The sequence below is a fragment of the Perognathus longimembris genome, chromosome 4, assembly GCF_023159225.1.
Source record: "Perognathus longimembris pacificus isolate PPM17 chromosome 4, ASM2315922v1, whole genome shotgun sequence".
Lineage (NCBI taxonomy): Eukaryota > Metazoa > Chordata > Mammalia > Rodentia > Heteromyidae > Perognathus > Perognathus longimembris.
This window is the reverse complement of record NC_063164.1, coordinates 17,583,127-17,602,196: the sequence shown is the minus strand read 5'-3', so window position 1 is coordinate 17,602,196 and position 19,070 is coordinate 17,583,127. Positions and strand designations below refer to the sequence as shown.

Sequence of the window (19,070 nt, the reverse complement as noted above, 5' to 3'; positions counted from 1 at the left end):
ATTTTTAGTGACAAAATGGTAAACATTGCATTGTCATATGGGAATTCTATCAGCAAGATACAAAAAAGCACAGAGGTTGAATTGGAGGTTTTTATTAGAAAGCCAATGACTGAAAGTGGACTCATGTCCCCAGGAACTTGCAGTCAGGAATATAGCTAGCACAAAGTTTATAAATGCATAAACTACATCAAGGCAGCTGTCTCATGGTGTGGGGACAAGCAAAGTGTATGAACTCAGAGCCTGGGTAATGTCCCTGAGCTCTTCAGCTCAAGGCTAGTGCTCTACCACTTCTGGTTTTCTGGTGATTAATTGGAGATAAGAGTCTCATGGACTTTCCTTCATGGGCTGGCTTTGAACTGTGATCTTCAGATCTTAGCCTCCTGAGTAGCTAGGATTACAGGTGTGAGCCACCAGTGCCTGGCTCCTGTCATCTCAACAGTCCATGAAATATCAGCAGTTAGTGAATGACCTATATCACCTGTATAGTGCTTAACCACCCATAATACAGCTGCAGTTCAAAGAATAACTTGTATCACCTAGAGCTCTCAGAAAGTCTCCATCATCTATTAAGATACCACATGGTAGTGAGGACAAGATGGGGTTACTTAGACCCAGCATCCATATTTCAGTATTGCCTAGTAGGGAGCAAGTTCAGATGTAATTGGCAAGTCTGAAGCTAGTGGCTCACACCTGTAATCCTAGTTATACAGAAGGCTGAGATCTGGAGGATTTTAATTCAAAGGCATCCTGGCAGAAAAGTCTAGGATAATCCAAGGGCAGGCATAGTCCTCATGGTAGAGTGCCAGCTGAACAAGCAAGGTGAGCAAGTTTGAGGTTCAGACTTCAAACCCAGTACTAGTTTAAAAAAAAAGCCATGTGATGGTGGTTTGTAATCTTAGGCATTCCAGAGGCTGAGATCTGAGGATTGTGATTAGAAGTTAGCCTAGGCAGGTAAGTCTGTAAGACTCTTACCTTTAACGACCCAAAACCTAGAACTTGAGCTCAAGTGGTAGAGCACTAGCCTTGAGCACAAAAGCTCAAGGGACAGTGCCTAAGCCCTAAATTTCAAGTCCAATATTGACACAAAGAAAACCCAAAAGCAGCAACAAAAAGATGTCTTTGACAGAGTCTGATCGCTGCAGACAGATGATATATGACCTACTTGCTAAATGACAGATCCACAAATTAGAGAAGAGTTGAAAAAATCATAGGATTAAGGACAATTCACTCTAGAAATGACACATTAACTTCAGAATGTTGACCCTTCACATCTGAGCCCTAGGAGCTCAGACTCAGTATGGAAAATGTGGCCAAAGTCTATCTCTAATGTTCTCACAACACACTTGAAAAAACAAGGCCTGAGGAATGAGGGGGAAGAGGAGGGCTAGGGAGTCACAAAGGATGAGAGTGAGTTTGTCTTCAGCCAGGCTTGGAAGAGCTAGAGAAAAGGAAAGAAGGCCAGTTAAAAGCCAACATAGGTAACCTCTGAGGTTGTGTTGTCACCTTGGAAGGGGAAATCTGCTACTGAATCTTAGAATGGATAAACACAGAGAACCTCAAGCAACAAACAGCTCCTTTAGCCAGAAATGGCATGAGAGGCCAGAAATGGCAAGATAGTAATGATTACTGGAGAAGATGAAAATGACATTTTGTTTTAGTGTTAATCACAACTTACAGTAGTATAAGAATAATTCTGAGGAAGTAACTGAGGGCTATATTCTAGTATGTGGTGGGGTAAAAATGCAAATGAACAGATTAATAAAGAAATTTCATCCAAATGATCAGCAAACTTGAAAATTGTCTAGCTGCCAGGCACTGGGGGCTCATGCCTGTAATCCTAGCTACTCAAGAGTCTAAAATCTGAGGATGGAGATTTGAAGCCAGCTCATGAAGGATAGTCTGTGAGACTTTTATCTCCAGGTAGTCACCAACAAGCTGGAAGTGAAGCTGTGGCTTACATGGTAGAGTGCTAGCCCTAAGGATAAAAGCTCAGACTATATGAGTTCAAGTTCCAGGACCAGAAGAAAATTGTCTAGCTGCCAGATGTAATGGCTCTTGCCTATAATCTCAGCTATTTGGTAGGGATCAGGAAGATCTTGTTTCCATGTTTCTGAAAAATATCTAAAGCAGAAGAGGTCATGGAGCATGGGTCAAGTGATAGAGTTCCTGTCAAGCAAAGATGAAGCAATACATTCAAATCTTATGCCTCCAGTCCTCCCCATTCCCAAAAAGAATATAGGAAATATGCTCATCAAAGTTAAGTTCAACCAGTTTAAGTTGAAAACCATGGGTAAATATTGGTAGGCACTCAGGCATAGTGAAAAGTATTTGGGCATGGGGCTGGGGATATGGCCTAGTGGCAAGAGTGCTTGCCTCCCATACATGAAGCCCTAGGTTCGATTCCCCAACACCACATATACAGAAAATGGCCAGAAGTGGCGCTGTGGCTCAAGTGGCAGAGTGCTAGCCTTGAGCAAAAAAAAGAAGCCAGGGACAGTGTTCAGGCCCTGAGTCCAAGGCCCAGGACTGGCCAAAAAAAAAAAGTATTTGGGCTTTGAAATCAACAAACTTGGATATGAACGTCAGCCTTCCTACCACTTATTATTGTTATATAATTACTCCTCTAAGTGGGTACAATAATAGTACCTGTCTCACTGGATTATTATGAGGAGTAAGCAACATTATTATTGTGAAGCGCTTAGAGCAACCCTTGACACACAATAAACATCTATTAAGTTTTAACTGTTACTATTCAGTAAAAATTCAGTTTTCTGCAAAATAGTACTGACTTTTTTTTTTCTCAAATTTTTATTATCAAACTGACGTACAGAGAGGTTACAGTATCATACGTTGGGCATTGGATACATTTCTTGTACTGTTTGTTGCCTTGTCCCTCATGCCCCCCTCCCTCCCCCCCCCTTCCCTCCCCCCCCAGGTGTTCAGTTCACTTACACCAAACAGTTTTGCAAGTATTGCTTTTGTAGTTATTTCTCTTTTTTTACCCTGTGTCTCTCGAATTTGGTATTCCCTTTGACTTTTTTTTTTTTTTTTTTTTTTTTTTTTTTTTTTTTTTTTTTTGGCCAGTCCTGGGCCTTGGACTCAGGGCCTGAGCACTGTCCCTGGCTTCTTCCCGCTCAAGGCTAGCACTCTGCCACTTGAGCCACAGCGCCACTTCTGGCCGTTTTCTGTATATGTGGTGCTGGGGAATCGAACCTAGGGCCTCATGTATCTGAGGCAGGCACTCTTGCCACTAGGCTATATCCCCAGCCTCCCTTTGACTTTTAAAGATTGTTTTGCACAGATCAATTGTGCAATTCCTGGCAAATAGTCATAGTCAGTGTTTACTGAATGTGTAACTAAATGGGTAGATATATACAGACATTCCTCAATTTACAATAAGGCCATATTCTGATAAACCCATCATTAATTGAAAATACATTTGGGCTGGGGATATAGCCTAGTGGCAAGAGTGCCTGCCTCGGATACACGAGGCCCTAGGTTCGATTCCCCAGCACCACATATACAGAAAACGGCCAGAAGCAGGCGCTGTGGCAGAGTGCTAGCCTTGAGCGGGAAGAAGCCAGGGACAGTGCTCAGGCCCTGAGTCCAAGGCCCAGGACTGGCCAAAAAAAAAAAAAGAAAATACATTTAATACAATTAACCTAGCAAACACACTATCATAACAACACAAGGAACTACAGTGTTTAGTTATTTTCCATAGGGATGACAGGGTTGAGTGGGTATTATGAATAGCTACCATAACCCAGAATTTTAACATTGCTTATTGCTAGCTTGGAGAAAAATATTAAAATTTAAAGTACACTATCTACAGAATGCATAATATTTTCAACACCAGCAAAAATTCAAAACAACCAGCACAGCACTAGTGGTTCATGTCTGAAATCCTAGCTACTCAGAAGGCTGAGATCTGAGGATAGCATTCAAAGCCAGCCCTGGGAAGAAAAGTCCATGAGAATCTTACCTCCAATAAACCACTCAGAGAAATCTGGAAGTAGAGCTTTGGTTCAAGTGATAGAGTAATAGCCTTGAGCTAAAGAAGCTCAGGGACAGTGCCCAGGCCCTGATTTTAAGCCCCAGGACCAGAACAATGAAAACAAAATGTCAAAACAATCATACATTGAATCATTCTCAAGAGTATTAGTATTTAGATTAATAGTATCCAGATTAATAACTGAACTAAGAGTAGCTTGGCTGTGAAAGAAGGAGATAAATGGAATATGAGAAAAAGCGGCAAGATAGAGGTCTTTTTGGTAGTTAGGGTGTTGTGCCAAGTCGCGAAACCACCACCAAGAAGACCACCGAGACTCAAACATTCAGAAATGCAAAAGCAAGGCAAGGCTTTATTTAAGCGAGCTGCAACTCGGGCCTCGTCCTACCCACCCACACAGCGGAGGTTAGGAGGAAGCCACGAGCTGTGATTACACAGGGCTTATAAAGGCAAAGAAGAAAGTTACAACAATCAGGTGTTCAAGCAAGCAAGATTAGGATACAGGTACAAATCTGATTGGCTCAGGGTTTGATTCTAGGGGTGGTCAGAGTTAAGCATTCGCAGCGGTTAGAGTTCTAGACAATTGGGCCCTAATGGGCTTGTCCTGGGTCTGCTCACAGGGCCTGCTTATCTCAGGTCCGCGTGGTAAAGTGGGGTTCGCGTGGTAAAATGGGGTTCACTTGGTAAAATGGGGCCTGACTTCAAAGTCTGGCACTTCAAGGGAACTCTAAGTTTGATAGCAAAAGAAGAATGAGTAGGAAGGGAGGGAGGGAGGGAGGGAGGAAAGAAAGGAAGGACTTACAGAGAAAATCAGCAGCTCTAATTAGGAAAACACTGGATCCAATTATAGCTTCCCATTCTGTGATATCTGTACCCCTAACATAGTTTACTGAGTGGTCATCTATATCATACCATAGAATCGCCATGGTGCAGCTTCCTGCACATCAGTTTCACTAGAGGATTTGGCCTAGGGGAAGAGTCCTTGTGAATATAATTAAAATTCACATAAATGTTAAAATAAAGAAAATAAAAGTATGATGTTATTGCATGTCCTAGCTCCTATATCCAGTCTGCCTCTAGGCAGATGTCTACTTTTCTGTTAGGGGGAAGTGCCTTGGCTGAGCTTATCAATGCTTGACTTATTCAGTAGTCTCATGGTTGCCTTCCTTATCATTTGAAAATGCTTGCCTGGGCCAGTCTTTCTGTGTTGACGCTTCTTGATTATTACCTTTGTGATCTTAGACTCCTCAGCCAAATTCTTTCTATAGGCCAATAAGTCCTGGGGGAAATGAGATAACTAAGTTATTCTCTCTCTCTCTCTTTTTTTTTTTTTTTTTTTTTGCCAGTCCTGGGCCTTGGACGCAGGGCCTGAGCACTGTCCCTGGCTTCTTTTTGCTCAAGGCTAGCACTCTGCCACTTGAGCCACAGCGCCACTTCTGGCCATTTTCTGTATATGTGGTGCTGGGGAATCGAACCCAAGGCTTCATGTATAGGAGGCAAGCACTCTTGCCACTAGGCCATATTCCCAGCCCCAACTAAGTTATTCTTGATTTCCTTTGTATGTGTTCACTTAAAATTTCAAATCCCAGTTGAGATTTCTTAATAGTCTCTTTCCTAGAAGCAATATTAGCACAAGCTGCTTAGTGCGTGCGCACACACACACATACAGATACACAAACACAGACACACACAGGCACGCACACACACAAACAACAGTGCTTGAACACAGAGCCTTGTTTGGAAGATGGGATAAAATTCTAAAGACTATGATGTTCATTCTGGTTAGATGGGTCTTTAAGACACTGACCATAAAGGGACAATTTGCTCTCTACAGGACTTTATCACTGAACACTTTCTTTCAGACACTTACTGAGTGCTCAAGATACAAAGGTAATTAAGGTTAAGCAGCTTGGGCTGGGGATGTGGCTCAAGTAAGACAGCATTCACCTAATATACAAAGCCCCCAGTTCAAGCCTGGGAAACCACCACTACTGCCACAATTACCACCACCACTACCACCAACAACAAAAAAAAGAAAAGGACTTAACCTATCTATTTACCAGAGAATCAGGTAAGAAAATCAATAATTAGAAGAAGAAGTTGAAATAGTCATTCTATAGGCATAAAAATACACTTCAATTTTGAAAACATTGAAATGGAAAAAAATGGGCTTGTCATTTGAAGAAATATTACATAGAGGCCTTTACACAGTAATATCAAAGATAACTAATTTTCAGACATGGGATTTTCATGGCACTTGAAGCTTAGATTTTTGTTTCTTTCTGCCCACCCTAGCTATGTCCATGGGTCCAGTCCCATTGGATATTGAGACCATTAAATGCAAGTACGAAGAAAGAGAACTTTATTCTTGAGAATAACAATACACCAAAGCTATGCATGCAGCATTGAAAAGAAACACTCAGAGAGAAGTAGAAGGAAGAGAAGGACTGATAATAGAAGTGGAAGAATCCTAGAAACCTGGAGATACTGAGGACCAGACAGCCTAGGGAGACCTGAAATGGTCAGGGGTATGCGTGGAATCAAGCAATTCTCAATAACAACGTTAATTAAAAAAACTGGAACTTTTCTGGTAGTTTAGAAACGTTTATTATCAGTAGAAGCTTATGATAGCTCACGTAATCTTGAAAGCTATTTTTTCACAGGATAATTGCTGATAATGTTGCCTAACAAAAGGCCAATGTCTCCTCTATAAAATTTAAAACTGAGTGTGTTAAAGGTTCACAGAGATCAAGTGAGAGAAATATATAGAATAGTTTTGTGACTCCAAGTGAGTTAACAGGTGTAACCAATGATCTTTAATGCCTACTAACATCACAGAAAAGAGTCCAATAGAAATTAAGAGACTTTTGATAGAAGTACAGTACACAACTTATAAAAGTGCCCAAATAAACAAGCAATGAGGAAAAATTCCAGTGTGAGGTTGAATACTGCTGAAATAGATTATTTGCAGCTATGAAAATAGAACAAGGAAGTCTACTGCACTCTTCAAGAAATAAATTACAAATTGGGTGTTAGCAGCTCACATCTGCAATCCTAGCTACTCAGAGGGGCTGAGATCTGAGGAGTGCACTTCAAACCAAGTCCTCATCTCTGTGAAAGTCTGTGATAGTCTTATCTCCACTAAACTACAAAAAAAGCCAGAAGTACAGCTGTGGCTCAAGGGAAGGAAGGAAGGAAGGAAGGAAGGAAGGAAGGAAGGAAGGAAGGAAGGAAGGAAAGAAGGAAGGAAGGAAGGAAGGAAGGAAGGAAGGAAGGAAGCAAGGAAGGGAGGGAGGGAGGGAGGGAGGGAGGGAGGAAGGAAGGAAGGAAGGAAGGAAGGAAGGAAGGAAGGAAAGAAGAAAAGAAGGAAGGAAGGAAGGAAGGAAGGAAGGAAGGAAGGAGATTGGAAGTTGGACATAAAGACCTGTGCTATCTAATATAGTAGTCAGTAGCTACATGTGGCTATTTAAATATAAATTGGTCAAAATTCAATACATTTAAAGACTCTTTTTCTCAGTTTCACCAGCCTCATTTCAGGGAAAATAGCAGAAAATTCCACTGGACAGGACTGGTATAGGCAAAAAGGGCTAGACTCCGTTTTCAGTCTAGATGTGTGTGTGTGTGTGTGTGTGTGTGTGTGTGTGTGTGTGTGTGTGTGTGTGTGTGTGGTGTGTTTGCTTGCCTGGGCCTCTACCACTTGAGCCATGTCTCCCAGCCTGCTTTTTACTTATTATTTTGAAGATCAAATCTTGTGGGCTTTTCTGGTTTCATCTAGATGTCAGCCTCCTTATTAGCTATGATTATAAGCATGAATCATTAGCCTCTGGAAATATATTTTACTTAGAAAATCATTCAAGTAAATATTAGTTTAGTCAATATTTGTTGTTGGTGGTGTTGGTTTTTTTATTTATTAATTAAATTTCGTTGACAAGGTGTTGTGCAAAAGGGGTACAGTTACATAATAGGACAGTGAGTACATTTCTTGTGATATCTTACACCCTTGTTTTTCTTTCCCTTCGCTAGATCAAGTAGGCATATATACAATACCCAGTGAACCAACCTGTCCTGGGGCTTGAACTCTAGGCCTGGGCGCTGTCCCTGAGCCTCTTTGTGTTCCAGGCTAGCGCTCTACTACTTGATCCACAGTGCCAGTTCCGGCTTTTTCTATATATGTGGTGCTAAGGAATCGAACCCAGGGCTTCATGTATACGAGGCAAGCACTTTACCACTAGGTCATATTCCCAGCCCTACTTCTGGCTTTTTCTGAGTAGTTTTATTGGAGATAAAAGTCTCATGGACTTTCCTTCCCTGGGATGGCATCAAACCAAGATTCTCAAATTTCAGCCTCCTGAGTAGCTAGGATTACAACACTCAGCTTAGTCATGGTTTTTGAATGGGTTCATACTTAGTGATATTAAAGAATTACTTTAAAAATTACCTGAGATATGCTGTTGTACACTTGTTGTTTTATTTTGTATCAGCATTTAAACACAGGGCCTCATGCCTGTTTTTATTTATTTATTTATTTTATTTTGCCAGTCCTGGGCCTTGGACTCAGGGCCTGAGCACTGTCCCTGGCTTCTTTTTGCTCAAGGCTAGCACTCTGCCACTTGAGCCACAGCGCCACTTCTGGCCTTTTTCTATATATGTGGTGCTGGGGAATCGAACCCAGGGCTTCATTTGTACGAGGCAAGCACTCTTGCCACTAGGCCATATTCCCAGCTCCTGAATATTTCTGTTGTTGTTGAAACTGGGTGATGAGTACAAGGAAGGTTCACTAAGACAATTGTTACTTTCACAGAGGGTTGTCATTTTCCTTAGCAAAGGTTTTCCTTTGTGTTTCCCTATGTGTTTGAAACTTTCCATAACATCAGGGTTTTTTTCATTTATTTATGCATTTTTTTTATTGTAAAGGTGATTTACAGAGAGGTTATAGTGCATAACTCAGTTAATGAGAACATTTCTTTTTGAGCAGTGTCACCTCTTCCCTCATTTTCTCCCAGTTTCTCCCTTCCGAATGTGGTATATATACACAATGGAATTCTGTGCTTCTAACAGATTTTTTTTTTTTTTTTTTGGCCAGTCCTGGGCCTTGGACTCAGGGCCTGAGCACTGTCCCTGGCTTCTTCCCGCTCAAGGCTAGCACTCTGCCACTTGAGCCACAGCGCCGCTTCTGGCCGTTTTCTGTATATGTGGTGCTGGGGAATCGAACCTAGGGCCTCGTGTATCCGAGGCAGGCACTCTTGCCACTAGGCTATATCCCCAGCCCCAACAGATTTTTTTTTTAAATGAGCAGTTAGCTAAGTAAATATGACAGGTTGGATTTTGTTAATGTATACCATATTAGCAGCAACATTCAGAGGGCCTCTGGGTGGCTCAAGCTCGGCGAGATGGATTATAGATTCCCAGGAGTTTGGCTCAATTTAAGAATCAAAGCTCATGTGGAGGTCATTTATAATCCTAGTTAGTTAGGGGTCTGAGACATAGAGGACCACAATTGAAAACTAGCATGGACAGAAAATTCCCTAAGACTCCATCCCCAATCAACCAGCAGAATGCCACAATGGTAGAGCAACAGTGATGAATGAAAAAGCTGTGTGAGAGTGTGAGGTCAAAACCCCAGTACTAGAAGGGAGGGAGGGAAGAAAGAGGAAGAGGAAGGAGAGAAGAAGAAGAGGAAGAGGAGGAAGAGGAGGAAGAGGAGGAGGAGGAGGAGGAGGAGGAGGAGGAGGAGGAGGAGGAGGAGGAGGAGGAGGAGGAGGAGGCAGGAGGAGAACAAGAGAAAGAGAGAGAGAGAGAGAAAACAAAGCTCCATAATCCTTTTTTTCTGTATGTGTGTCTTGCTTAAAATTTCAAACTCCAGAAAAGATCTCTTAATTTTCCTGTATAAATCCAACACTACCTCATAGTTATTTTCCAGACACAAACAATCCATCTCCAAAAGATGTCTGGCATTCTCCTCTCACACTCTGTTTACAGGAACAGAAACAACAGATAGTGTTAAGAGTGAGAAGTGCGCCCCTACTGCTGTCCCGGCAAATGAGAGGATAAATTCCTTCTGTTTCCTAGGGCTTGGGTCAGCAGATGGGCTTCCTTTACAAAATAGCAAGGGGAATGCAGTTGGTGAAGTTCCACCAGTTTTGAATGGCTTGCTCCAAGTTGTTTTTATCTACTTGGGTATCTTTTCCATGTATGACTTTTAAATATATATGACTCCATGGCCGAAAGTCCAGAGTACTGGTCTCAGCCATTTTAATGTTCACCTTTATTTGCTGGGGTGAGGGGAGCGGTAGGGAGGAGCAGCAATACTTGGATTTGAATTCTCATTGTTCATTTATGGTAAAAGGTTAGTTTTTATTTTATTATTTATATTTGTGTGTCAGTACTGGGCTTGAACTCAGGGCATCATGCTCTCGATTAGTTTCTTCATTCAAGGTCGCTGCTGGCTGGAGTACTTGAGTCACACCTTCACTTTTGGCTTTGTAATGGTTAATTGGAGATAAGAATCTCATGGGTTTTCTGCCTTGGCTGGCTTTGAACATTAACCTTCAGGTCTTAGCCTCCTGCATAGCTAGGATTACTAGCTAGGATTACCTGGCAAGGTTGTTTTTTAAATGCCAGCTCCTTATAAACCCTTCTCAACTAATTTCCCTATACTTTGCACTCCAATTCCTGATGAAGTTTTTTTGTGGTAATATCATATACTTACACAATTGACAAACTACAGTATTGACACACACATTTTCATTCACATTAGAAGACTCAGCTTTGAGGATCAAAGTTTGAAGGCAGAGATTCTTACCCATAATTAACCACCAAAATCCAGAAGTGGAGCTGTGGCTCAAGTGGTAGAGTGCCGGCCTTCAGCAAAAAAGCTGAGAGACAGTGCCCAGTCTTTGAGTTCAAGGCCTAGTATAGGCACAGAAAAAACTTATTTACAGTCTCCTCCTCCTCTTCCTTCTCCTCCTCCTCCTCCTCCTCCTCCTCCTCCTCCTCCTCCTCCTCCTCCTCCTCCGCCTCCTCCTCCTCCTCCTCTTCCTTCTTGTCTCAGAGCATTGTTGCTCAAAGTTAGTCCTCTACCCACTTGATGTACAGCTCCACTGGTGGCTTTTAGTGGCTAATTAGAGATAAGAGTCTCTTGGACATTGGTCTGGCTTTGAACCACAATTCTCAGATCTCAGTCTACTGAGTGCTAGGATGATAGGCATGAGCCACTGGTGCCAAGCTCATAATCTATTCTTGTAAAAGGACTTCCACTAGACACTCCAAATCATGTTGTGGGAAGTCAAGGGGTGTGCAGACTTCTACCAAGCTGAGGATGATTTTCCAAGTCCTCCTCCATCTCACTCCATTTTCTCCCCACTAATGTCTTTGCTTTCTTGTCTTCCAGGTGGCACGTCCTCAAGATAGTTTTACGTAACCACTTTCAGGAAGAAGGTTTGTGATGTGGGGATTGTGACTTTGCTAGAGCAAGCCATACTCTTTATAAGGCACAACTAGGTATTAGGGCCAGGATGGAGGAGTCAGCACCAGAGGAAGGCCAACTCCCAAGCTCCCACCAGGGCTCTCTGAGGAGGGCTGTGGCTGCTGCCCTGGCCCTTGATGGGGAATCCACCATAGGTCGCAGGAAAAAGAAAAGGAAAGAGTCTCGACCAGAATCTGTCATTATCTACCGGTCAGATAATGAGAACATGGATGAGGAGCCCGAAGAATCGGAAGGTGGAGATCGGCCTAAAGAAGAGGAGGGAGAGGATTTCCTAGACTGCGCTGTGGATGAAGGTGAGTCTCCGAGGGGCCCCTTGTTCAAATCCATTAGAAGAAACTCAAAGAGGATGCTTTTTCCAGAAGACCAAATGGCTATCGGCTCACTGACCTCTTTCTTCTTGGTTATACATTTCTTGCAGCATTGCAGTCTGTTTGTTTTGTTTTTGGAGTTCTTCCAATAAATATTTCGTTCATTTCATTTAGTCCCTACTATGTTCGATTCTAGGGAGAAGGAAATCACTATCATCCATAGTATAATGGAAGAAGATGATTCATAAACAAAAGTCAGTAACACAAACTAGGTGCTAGAGGTTTATGCCTGTAATCCTAGATATGCAGGAGATTGAAACCTGCAGGATTGAGGTTTGAAGTCAGCCTGGATAGAAGAGTCTGTGAGACTCCATCTCCAATTAATGAGAAAAAAGCGAGGCTGGAAGCCTGACTCAAGTAGAAGAATACCAGCCATGATCAAACCAGCCTAGTAAGTGTGGGGCTTCTAAATTCAAAGCCTTAGTACCAGAAAAAAAGGCAACACACACAGAGTTTATAGTAACTGAATGTATTAAGATAGAAAAATAACAATTGTTGACTTTCAAAATATCCAGGAAAGTGACAAGATGACAATGAGATCTAATATAGTTTTGTTCATATGCCAAAAAAGTGGGTAAAAATAGTAACTTCAGTGTAAGGAAATGACTATCCTCCTATATACACCTCAAATAGAAGTGATAGCCACTTTAACAACATTGTAGGGAATTTGTCAGCATTCATTAATAACAATAGGACAAAGGGTAAACCAATGCAACATTGATACTCACTAGACACTATATTGGAAATGAACTTTACAAGTTGGGGTGGGGAAGGGAAGTCAGTAGTTAGGTAAAGTGGGAGGAAACAAGGGAGGGGGTAATACTATTCAAAAAGAAATGTACTCATTGCCTTATTTATGTAGCTGTAACCTCTCTGTACATCACCTTTCCAATAAAAAATTAAAACGAAACACTCAAAATTCAAGCTGGGAGCTGGTGACTCATACCTGTAATCCTAACTACTCAAGAGATTGAGATCTAAGGATTGTGGTTCAAAGCCAGGCCAGACAGAAAAGTCCATGAACCATCTTATTTCCAATTAACCACCAGAAAACTTGAAGTGGTACTGTGGCTCAAAGTGGTAGAGCACTAGCCTTCAACGAAAAAGTTCAGGGACAGTGCCCAGGCCCATAGTTCAAGCTCCATGACTGCCAAAAACCACCTCCAAATTCAAAATATGTATACCCCAAGTGCCAGAAATTCTAAAAAATATCCCCCATGAAACATATGCCCCTGTTCTGCATACGTAAGAGTGCTTGTTGCTGCTCATAAAACTGTGAAGGGTTTGTATTATGCCAGATGGCTTACACCTGTAATAATCCTTGCTACTCAAAAGATTGAGATCCGAGGATCGTGAATCAAAGCCAGCCTAGACAGGAGTGTCTGTAAAACTCTACATTCAGTTGGAGGTGGAGCTATGGTGCAAATGGTAGAATGTCAGCCTTGAATGAAAAAACAGGAACAGCACCCAAGCCCTGAGTCTAAGCCCCAGTATCCAGAGAGAGAGAGAGAGAGAGAGAGAGAGAGAGAGAGAGAGAGAGAGAGAGAGAGAGAGAGAGAGAGAGAGAGAAACAGAGAGAGAAACAGAGACAGAGAGAGACAGAAGCAGAGAGAGACAGAGAGAGAATTATTATATAGCTATGATGGATGGAGTAGGTCTATTTTTATGGATGGATAGGTGTCTAAGATATATGCCATATTCCTACAGTCTTGGAGTTGACTTTCTAGTCAGGTGAGGATAAACAGAAATAAGTCAATAAATAAAAGATAATTCCAAGTAGTGGTGTGTATTACAGTGACAACAAAACCACAAAGAGATCTTAGGGAAGGTAGATGTAGTCATTGAAGGCTTCTCTTAAGAAGTGACATTGATTAGATTTGAATGGCACAAAGGAATCAGCTTTTCTTTTTAAAATTATTTTTATTGTTATTACAAAGGTGAAATACAGGGGCGTTACAATGACATAAGTCAGGTAATGAGCACATTTCTTTTTGGACAGTGTCACCCTTCCCTTGCTCTCTCCCAATTTTTCCCTTCCATCTCCACCCTCAAGTTGTATAGTTCACAGTCAACATAGTGTTTAGTGAGAAATACTGCTGATTTGTTCACCCTTTGTAGGAGCCAGCTTTTTAAGAAAGGGCAACGGCAAGGGGAAAGGCCTTGAGGTGAAATCAAGATCTGCCCAATGATTGAAAGATGTTATTTCTGTTAAGGAGTGTATGGAACAAGGAAAGACAGTGAAAGGCAGCCATAAGAGCATTAATGCAGAAGCTTGAGCTGAGTGATAGCAGGAACAAGAGCTAGCAAAGAGATGCTGGTGCAGAATGTACCAATGTACCGTGAACTTGCTGATGGACTAGAGGTGGGGTGTGGATGCATGATGACTGCTGGGTGTCTGATTGTAAGACAGGACAGACATATGTCATTTGCTCAGATGGAGACTGTGACACTATTAGGCCTGGAGTACAGTCAATCCTCTCTGGTAGTCAGAGCCTGTGCCACTGTCCTGGCTTTGCTTCTAGGGGGTCTCCATGAGTTGTTTTTTCCAGCTGTGAGTCAGGAGTCTTCCAGACAGGACTCAGGGAAAGTACCTGTCTGAAGCCTGTACCCATGTGTATTTTATATGCCAACGACCATACACTTGTCTCAATGGATCAGGAAAGGTGATATATGTGCACAGGGCGTGTGTGTGTGTATGTGTGTGTGTGTGAGAAGTGTATATGTCGGTGTGTGTTTGTGTATGTGGGGTGGATATATGGTGTGTGTGATGTGGTATGCATGGGATGTGTGAACATATTATGCATGGATGTGTGTAGAAGATGTGCTGTAGTATGCCGTGTGTGTGTGTGTGTGTGTGTGTGTGTGTGTGTGTGTGGTGTTAGTGAAGTGGTGGAGTAGGGGATATAATATGTGTTAGGTGGTATGTGGTGTGGAGGTTGGGATTCTATGGAGGTGAGATGGGTTGTGTGGTGTGGGTATAGATATGTATGGTGTGGGTATGTATAGCAAATGTTTGTACAAAGGTAGGATATGAGGGCTGGGATATTCATAAGCACATGACAGTGGTCCTTCTCAAGGTAGTGCAGAACTTGACATGAGAAGGAAAAAATAGGTTGTTCATCAGTCTGGTGCACACACAGTCTTTACACACAGATTGATACTTCATATCTTTATAGCACTGCTTACCTAGAAATAGGATCATTATGAAGTGGTATCTGTAGGAAAATTTCTCACCCCCTTTATGTCATAGAGATTGTTCCAAGATTCAGTTCCACAAGAAATAGAGAAAAATAGGACAAAACAACTCTAATCTGGATTAAAATTCATCAGGGCCTAGACATGTGGAGTGAAAACTCACTATCAGAGTGAGTTATGTCACAGAACAGTGATTGCCTTCCAACAGTGATTGCCTTCAGTCCACCCATGAGGCCCTGACTCCTCTGCCAAGTGCTATATAAAGGAAGGAATGATGCTTGTATCAACCCTAGGCTCAGGGGAGGGCACAACTTCCACCCTTTAGATCTTCACTCTTAACCTCCTTTGTGCCCTGCAGGCATATGGGACATGCCTTTGGACAGCCGCTATGTCACATTAACTGGAACCATCACTCGAGGGAAGAAAAAGGGTCAGATGGTAGACATCCATGTCACTTTGACAGAGAAGGAGATTCAGGAATTGACCAAGCCCAAGGAGCTGTTAAGGGAAACAGCACCTGAAGGAAGAAAGGCCTGCCAGGTGGGAGCAGACCGAGGGCCCCACGTGGTCCTGTGGACACTTGTCTGCCTGCCTGTGGTCTTCATCCTCTCTTTCGTTGTCTCTTTCTACTATGGCACCATCACCTGGTACAACATATTCCTTGTATACAATGAGGAAAGAACCTTCTGGCATAAGATCTCTTACTGCCCCTGCCTCATTCTCTTCTACCCAGTGCTCATCATGGCTATGGCCTCGTCCCTGGGTATCTATGCTGCTGTGGTCCAGCTCTCCTGGTCCTGGGAGGCATGGTGGCAAGCTGCTAGGGACATGGAAAAAGGCTTCTGTGGTTGGCTCTGCAGCAAGCTCGGTCTAGAGGATTGTTCTCCTTACAGCATTGTGGAGCTGCTTGAATCAGACACTATCTCAGCCAGTCTCTCTAACAAAGACCCTACCCAGGAAGTAGAAACCTCCACTGTCTAAACTGCCAACAGCTGACTTGCTTCTCTGGCCCCAGTAGTCATCATCTTACAATTCCAGCAGGTTCTTTCTTTAAATCATCTTCTGCCTGCTATAGATCTGGACGATCTTAGCCGATACTGGCTGGCTGGCTTTCTTGGTGGATCCAAGAAGGGAGGGAGTAGAAAACCAAGTGTGACAAATTAGTCCTTCCAATGGACACACTCTTCTTGGCTCTTTTCCTTACAATGACAATTTATTTGGGATGGGAAGTTTAATGGTGTTATTGGTGCCTATAACCCAGGGAAATACGTGATTAAATGTGACAGAGAAAATAAAGAAACTCAGGGGTGACAAAGTCCATGGAGAAGGTAGTGATGGAGTAACACATTTAACGAACTGGGCTATAGTATGTTGTAGCAGAAACTAAAGATATGTAAGAATCATTTAGATTTAGATTGAACTGCACAAAATTAAAGCCACAAGACGGAAGTTTCTTTCTTAGATAGAAGTGAGAGGCAGACCATCCTGGGACTCTGTGAAGTCACCTGGGTCCCAGGTTTCTGCATGGTGAGATATGGTTCTTGTTTTTAATGTCCCAATAATGAGTATATCTTCAGCCACCATATCCAAGTGAAACAAAAACAATAACAAAAAGGGCAAAGGAGACAACTCTTCCTGTTTAAGGAAATTTCCCTGAAGTTTCCCCCTCAATATGACTTATACGTCATAGGCTAAACCTTAGTCATATGATCTCACAACAAAAAAAATGCTGGAGGAATGTAGTCTTTAGTTTGAGTGAAATTCTCAGTGAAATACTGGGAATAGTTCTAATTGGAGAGAAAAGGGAAGAATGGAAATTTTGGTAGGCAAGTAAGAATTTCTGCCTTACAATAATTAATGATACTTGAAATCCCAAATCGTTAACACAATATTTATCTGTTTGTGTATTTATTTAGGTTTGAATATTAAATAGTGAGATTATTCACAGACCTGAACTATATATAGTCTACTCATATGCTAGATAATATCTTTTCATATACTTTTCAATCAAACTTCTGTAATGTCCTCTGGTTTCAAGTTTCTTGGAAGAAACAGTGGGTACAAGAGGATAATTATCCAACCATAGTATAACTTTTCTTGGCAGTGAAAGTAGAAGAGGAGTTGCTGATATTTAATCTGTAGATTAAAGAATGGGAAGAGAAAGATTGCATATGCCAAATATTCACCCAGCAGGAATTAGTAGCCCTAAACACAAGCCAGATTTTATCCTTTTGTGGTTTGGCAAAATTTCACTGAAGAGTCTTACTCAGAACCTTCTAGATTACTGATAAACAGGGCCTTTTACGTGCTGAAAAACTTGACTTCCTGGAATAGGAGGTACACCAGATTTTCCTTTTAAAGATTTTGAATGTTAAAAATTTCATCCCTGGGCTGGGAATATGGCCTAGTGGTGGAGTGCTTGCCTCATATACATGAAGCCCTGGTTCAATTCCTCAGCACCACATATATAGAAAAGGCCAGAAGTGGCACTGTGGCTCAAGTGGCAGAGTGCTAGCCTTGAGCAAAAAGAAGCCAGGGACAGTGCCCAGGCCCTGAGTTCAAGCCCTGGGACTGGCAAAAAAAGACAAAGAAAAATCATCCGTAATTTCAAAATATTGAGTTTAAGTAAGGTAATTTTGGAAGTTTGAGTCCTTATAAGTAAAGCTGGTGCTCATTTTTGTTTACATCTCAAAAAGAAGTGGTTGAAAGAACTTCTGTGACCAGAATCAGAGGTTTGCCATGCTCCCCACAGAAGACCAGGACCACCTGCTTTGTGTATGGTGCTGAACTTCACCTTCAGAGAAATTCCTTCCTCCTTCCCTTCTTCCCTTCCCCTCCCTCCCTCCCTCTCTCCTTCCTTCCTTTCTTTGTTGTTTATGTTAATTGTTATTAGTTTAGCTAGAGGAAATGTCATTTTTTAAAGATAAACTTGGTGCTTTCTGGTGCATTTGCAGAGATATGAACAGTTGTAATGAAGATAAAATAAAAATAAAATCTGATAAATGTTTGTTCATTTTTTTGAGGCTCTCCAAAATAACTTTGAATACTTTGGTTTGTAGAAAATGGATAAACTTTATGGCATACACACACAAGTGCACACGTGTGCATATGTGCGCACTCGCACACACACATATTCACATAAATGGCTGTAAAGTGGTATGTAAACACCTAGCCTCGAGGAAGGAAAATTGAATCAGATAGAACTGAAACACTATTTATTCTGTCAGTAAACACCTAGAGAACTTCAGAAAAGACCTTGGAGAGTTAAGTGTATTTGAATAATTGTTAGCTCATAGTTATTTGATTTTCACAGCAAATGTTGCAGAGGAAGATTATAGGTTTTTTTTTGTTGTTGTTATTTTGTTTTTTTCCAGTTCTGGGGCTTGAACTCTGGGCCTGGGCACTGCCACTGAGCTTCTTTTGCTCAAGGCTAGCACTCTACCATTTGAACCACAGCGCCACATCTGGCTTTTTCTGTTTATGTGGTACTGAGGAATTGAACCCACGCTCGGCAAGCACTCTACCACTAAGCCTCATTCCCAGCTGATTTGTTTTTTAATTGCTCAACAACCATAATATGCTGAGCTGGACAAACTACATCTAATCTAGGATGGTGATATTGATGTTTCCAAGACATCTTGTCCTTTGACGTTAGGTAGCAACCTTCATTTCAGTTCCTATTCAATGGGAACCAAACTTTGTTCTTATAAAACAAGATAAAAGGAACTAATTTCAAGCCAGCTTCTGTGGTGTACACCCGAAATCCCAGTATTTGCATGTCAAAGGCCAGAAGATCAAGAGTTCCAACTCAGATTGGGTTACAAGCAAGTTGCTGGCTAGCCTGGGCTACAAAATGAGATCTTGTTTCCAAACAACCACTACCACCACCAACAAAAAATCAACCCCGCCCCAACTAAAAAAGTTTTATTCAGGATTCATTTAAGTATAACAGGAGAAAGTAGGGAAAAATGAAGGAGAAAGGGAGAAACATTTCCTGTTCTCCAGAATGGTC

At 41.9% G+C, this 19,070-nt stretch overlaps 1 protein-coding gene across 1 annotated transcript; it reads left to right on the top strand.

Annotated features, from left to right (window-relative positions):
• Positions 1–11,058: 11,058 nt before the first annotated feature.
• Tmem169 (transmembrane protein 169) lies at positions 11,059–17,535 on the top strand. The gene is made up of 2 exons (XM_048344805.1): positions 11,059–11,788; positions 15,417–17,535. The coding sequence occupies exons 1-2, from the start codon at positions 11,524–11,526 to the stop codon at positions 16,037–16,039; spliced, it is 888 nt and encodes a 295-aa protein (XP_048200762.1). The 5' UTR covers positions 11,059–11,523; the 3' UTR covers positions 16,040–17,535.
• Positions 17,536–19,070: the final 1,535 nt, after the last annotated feature.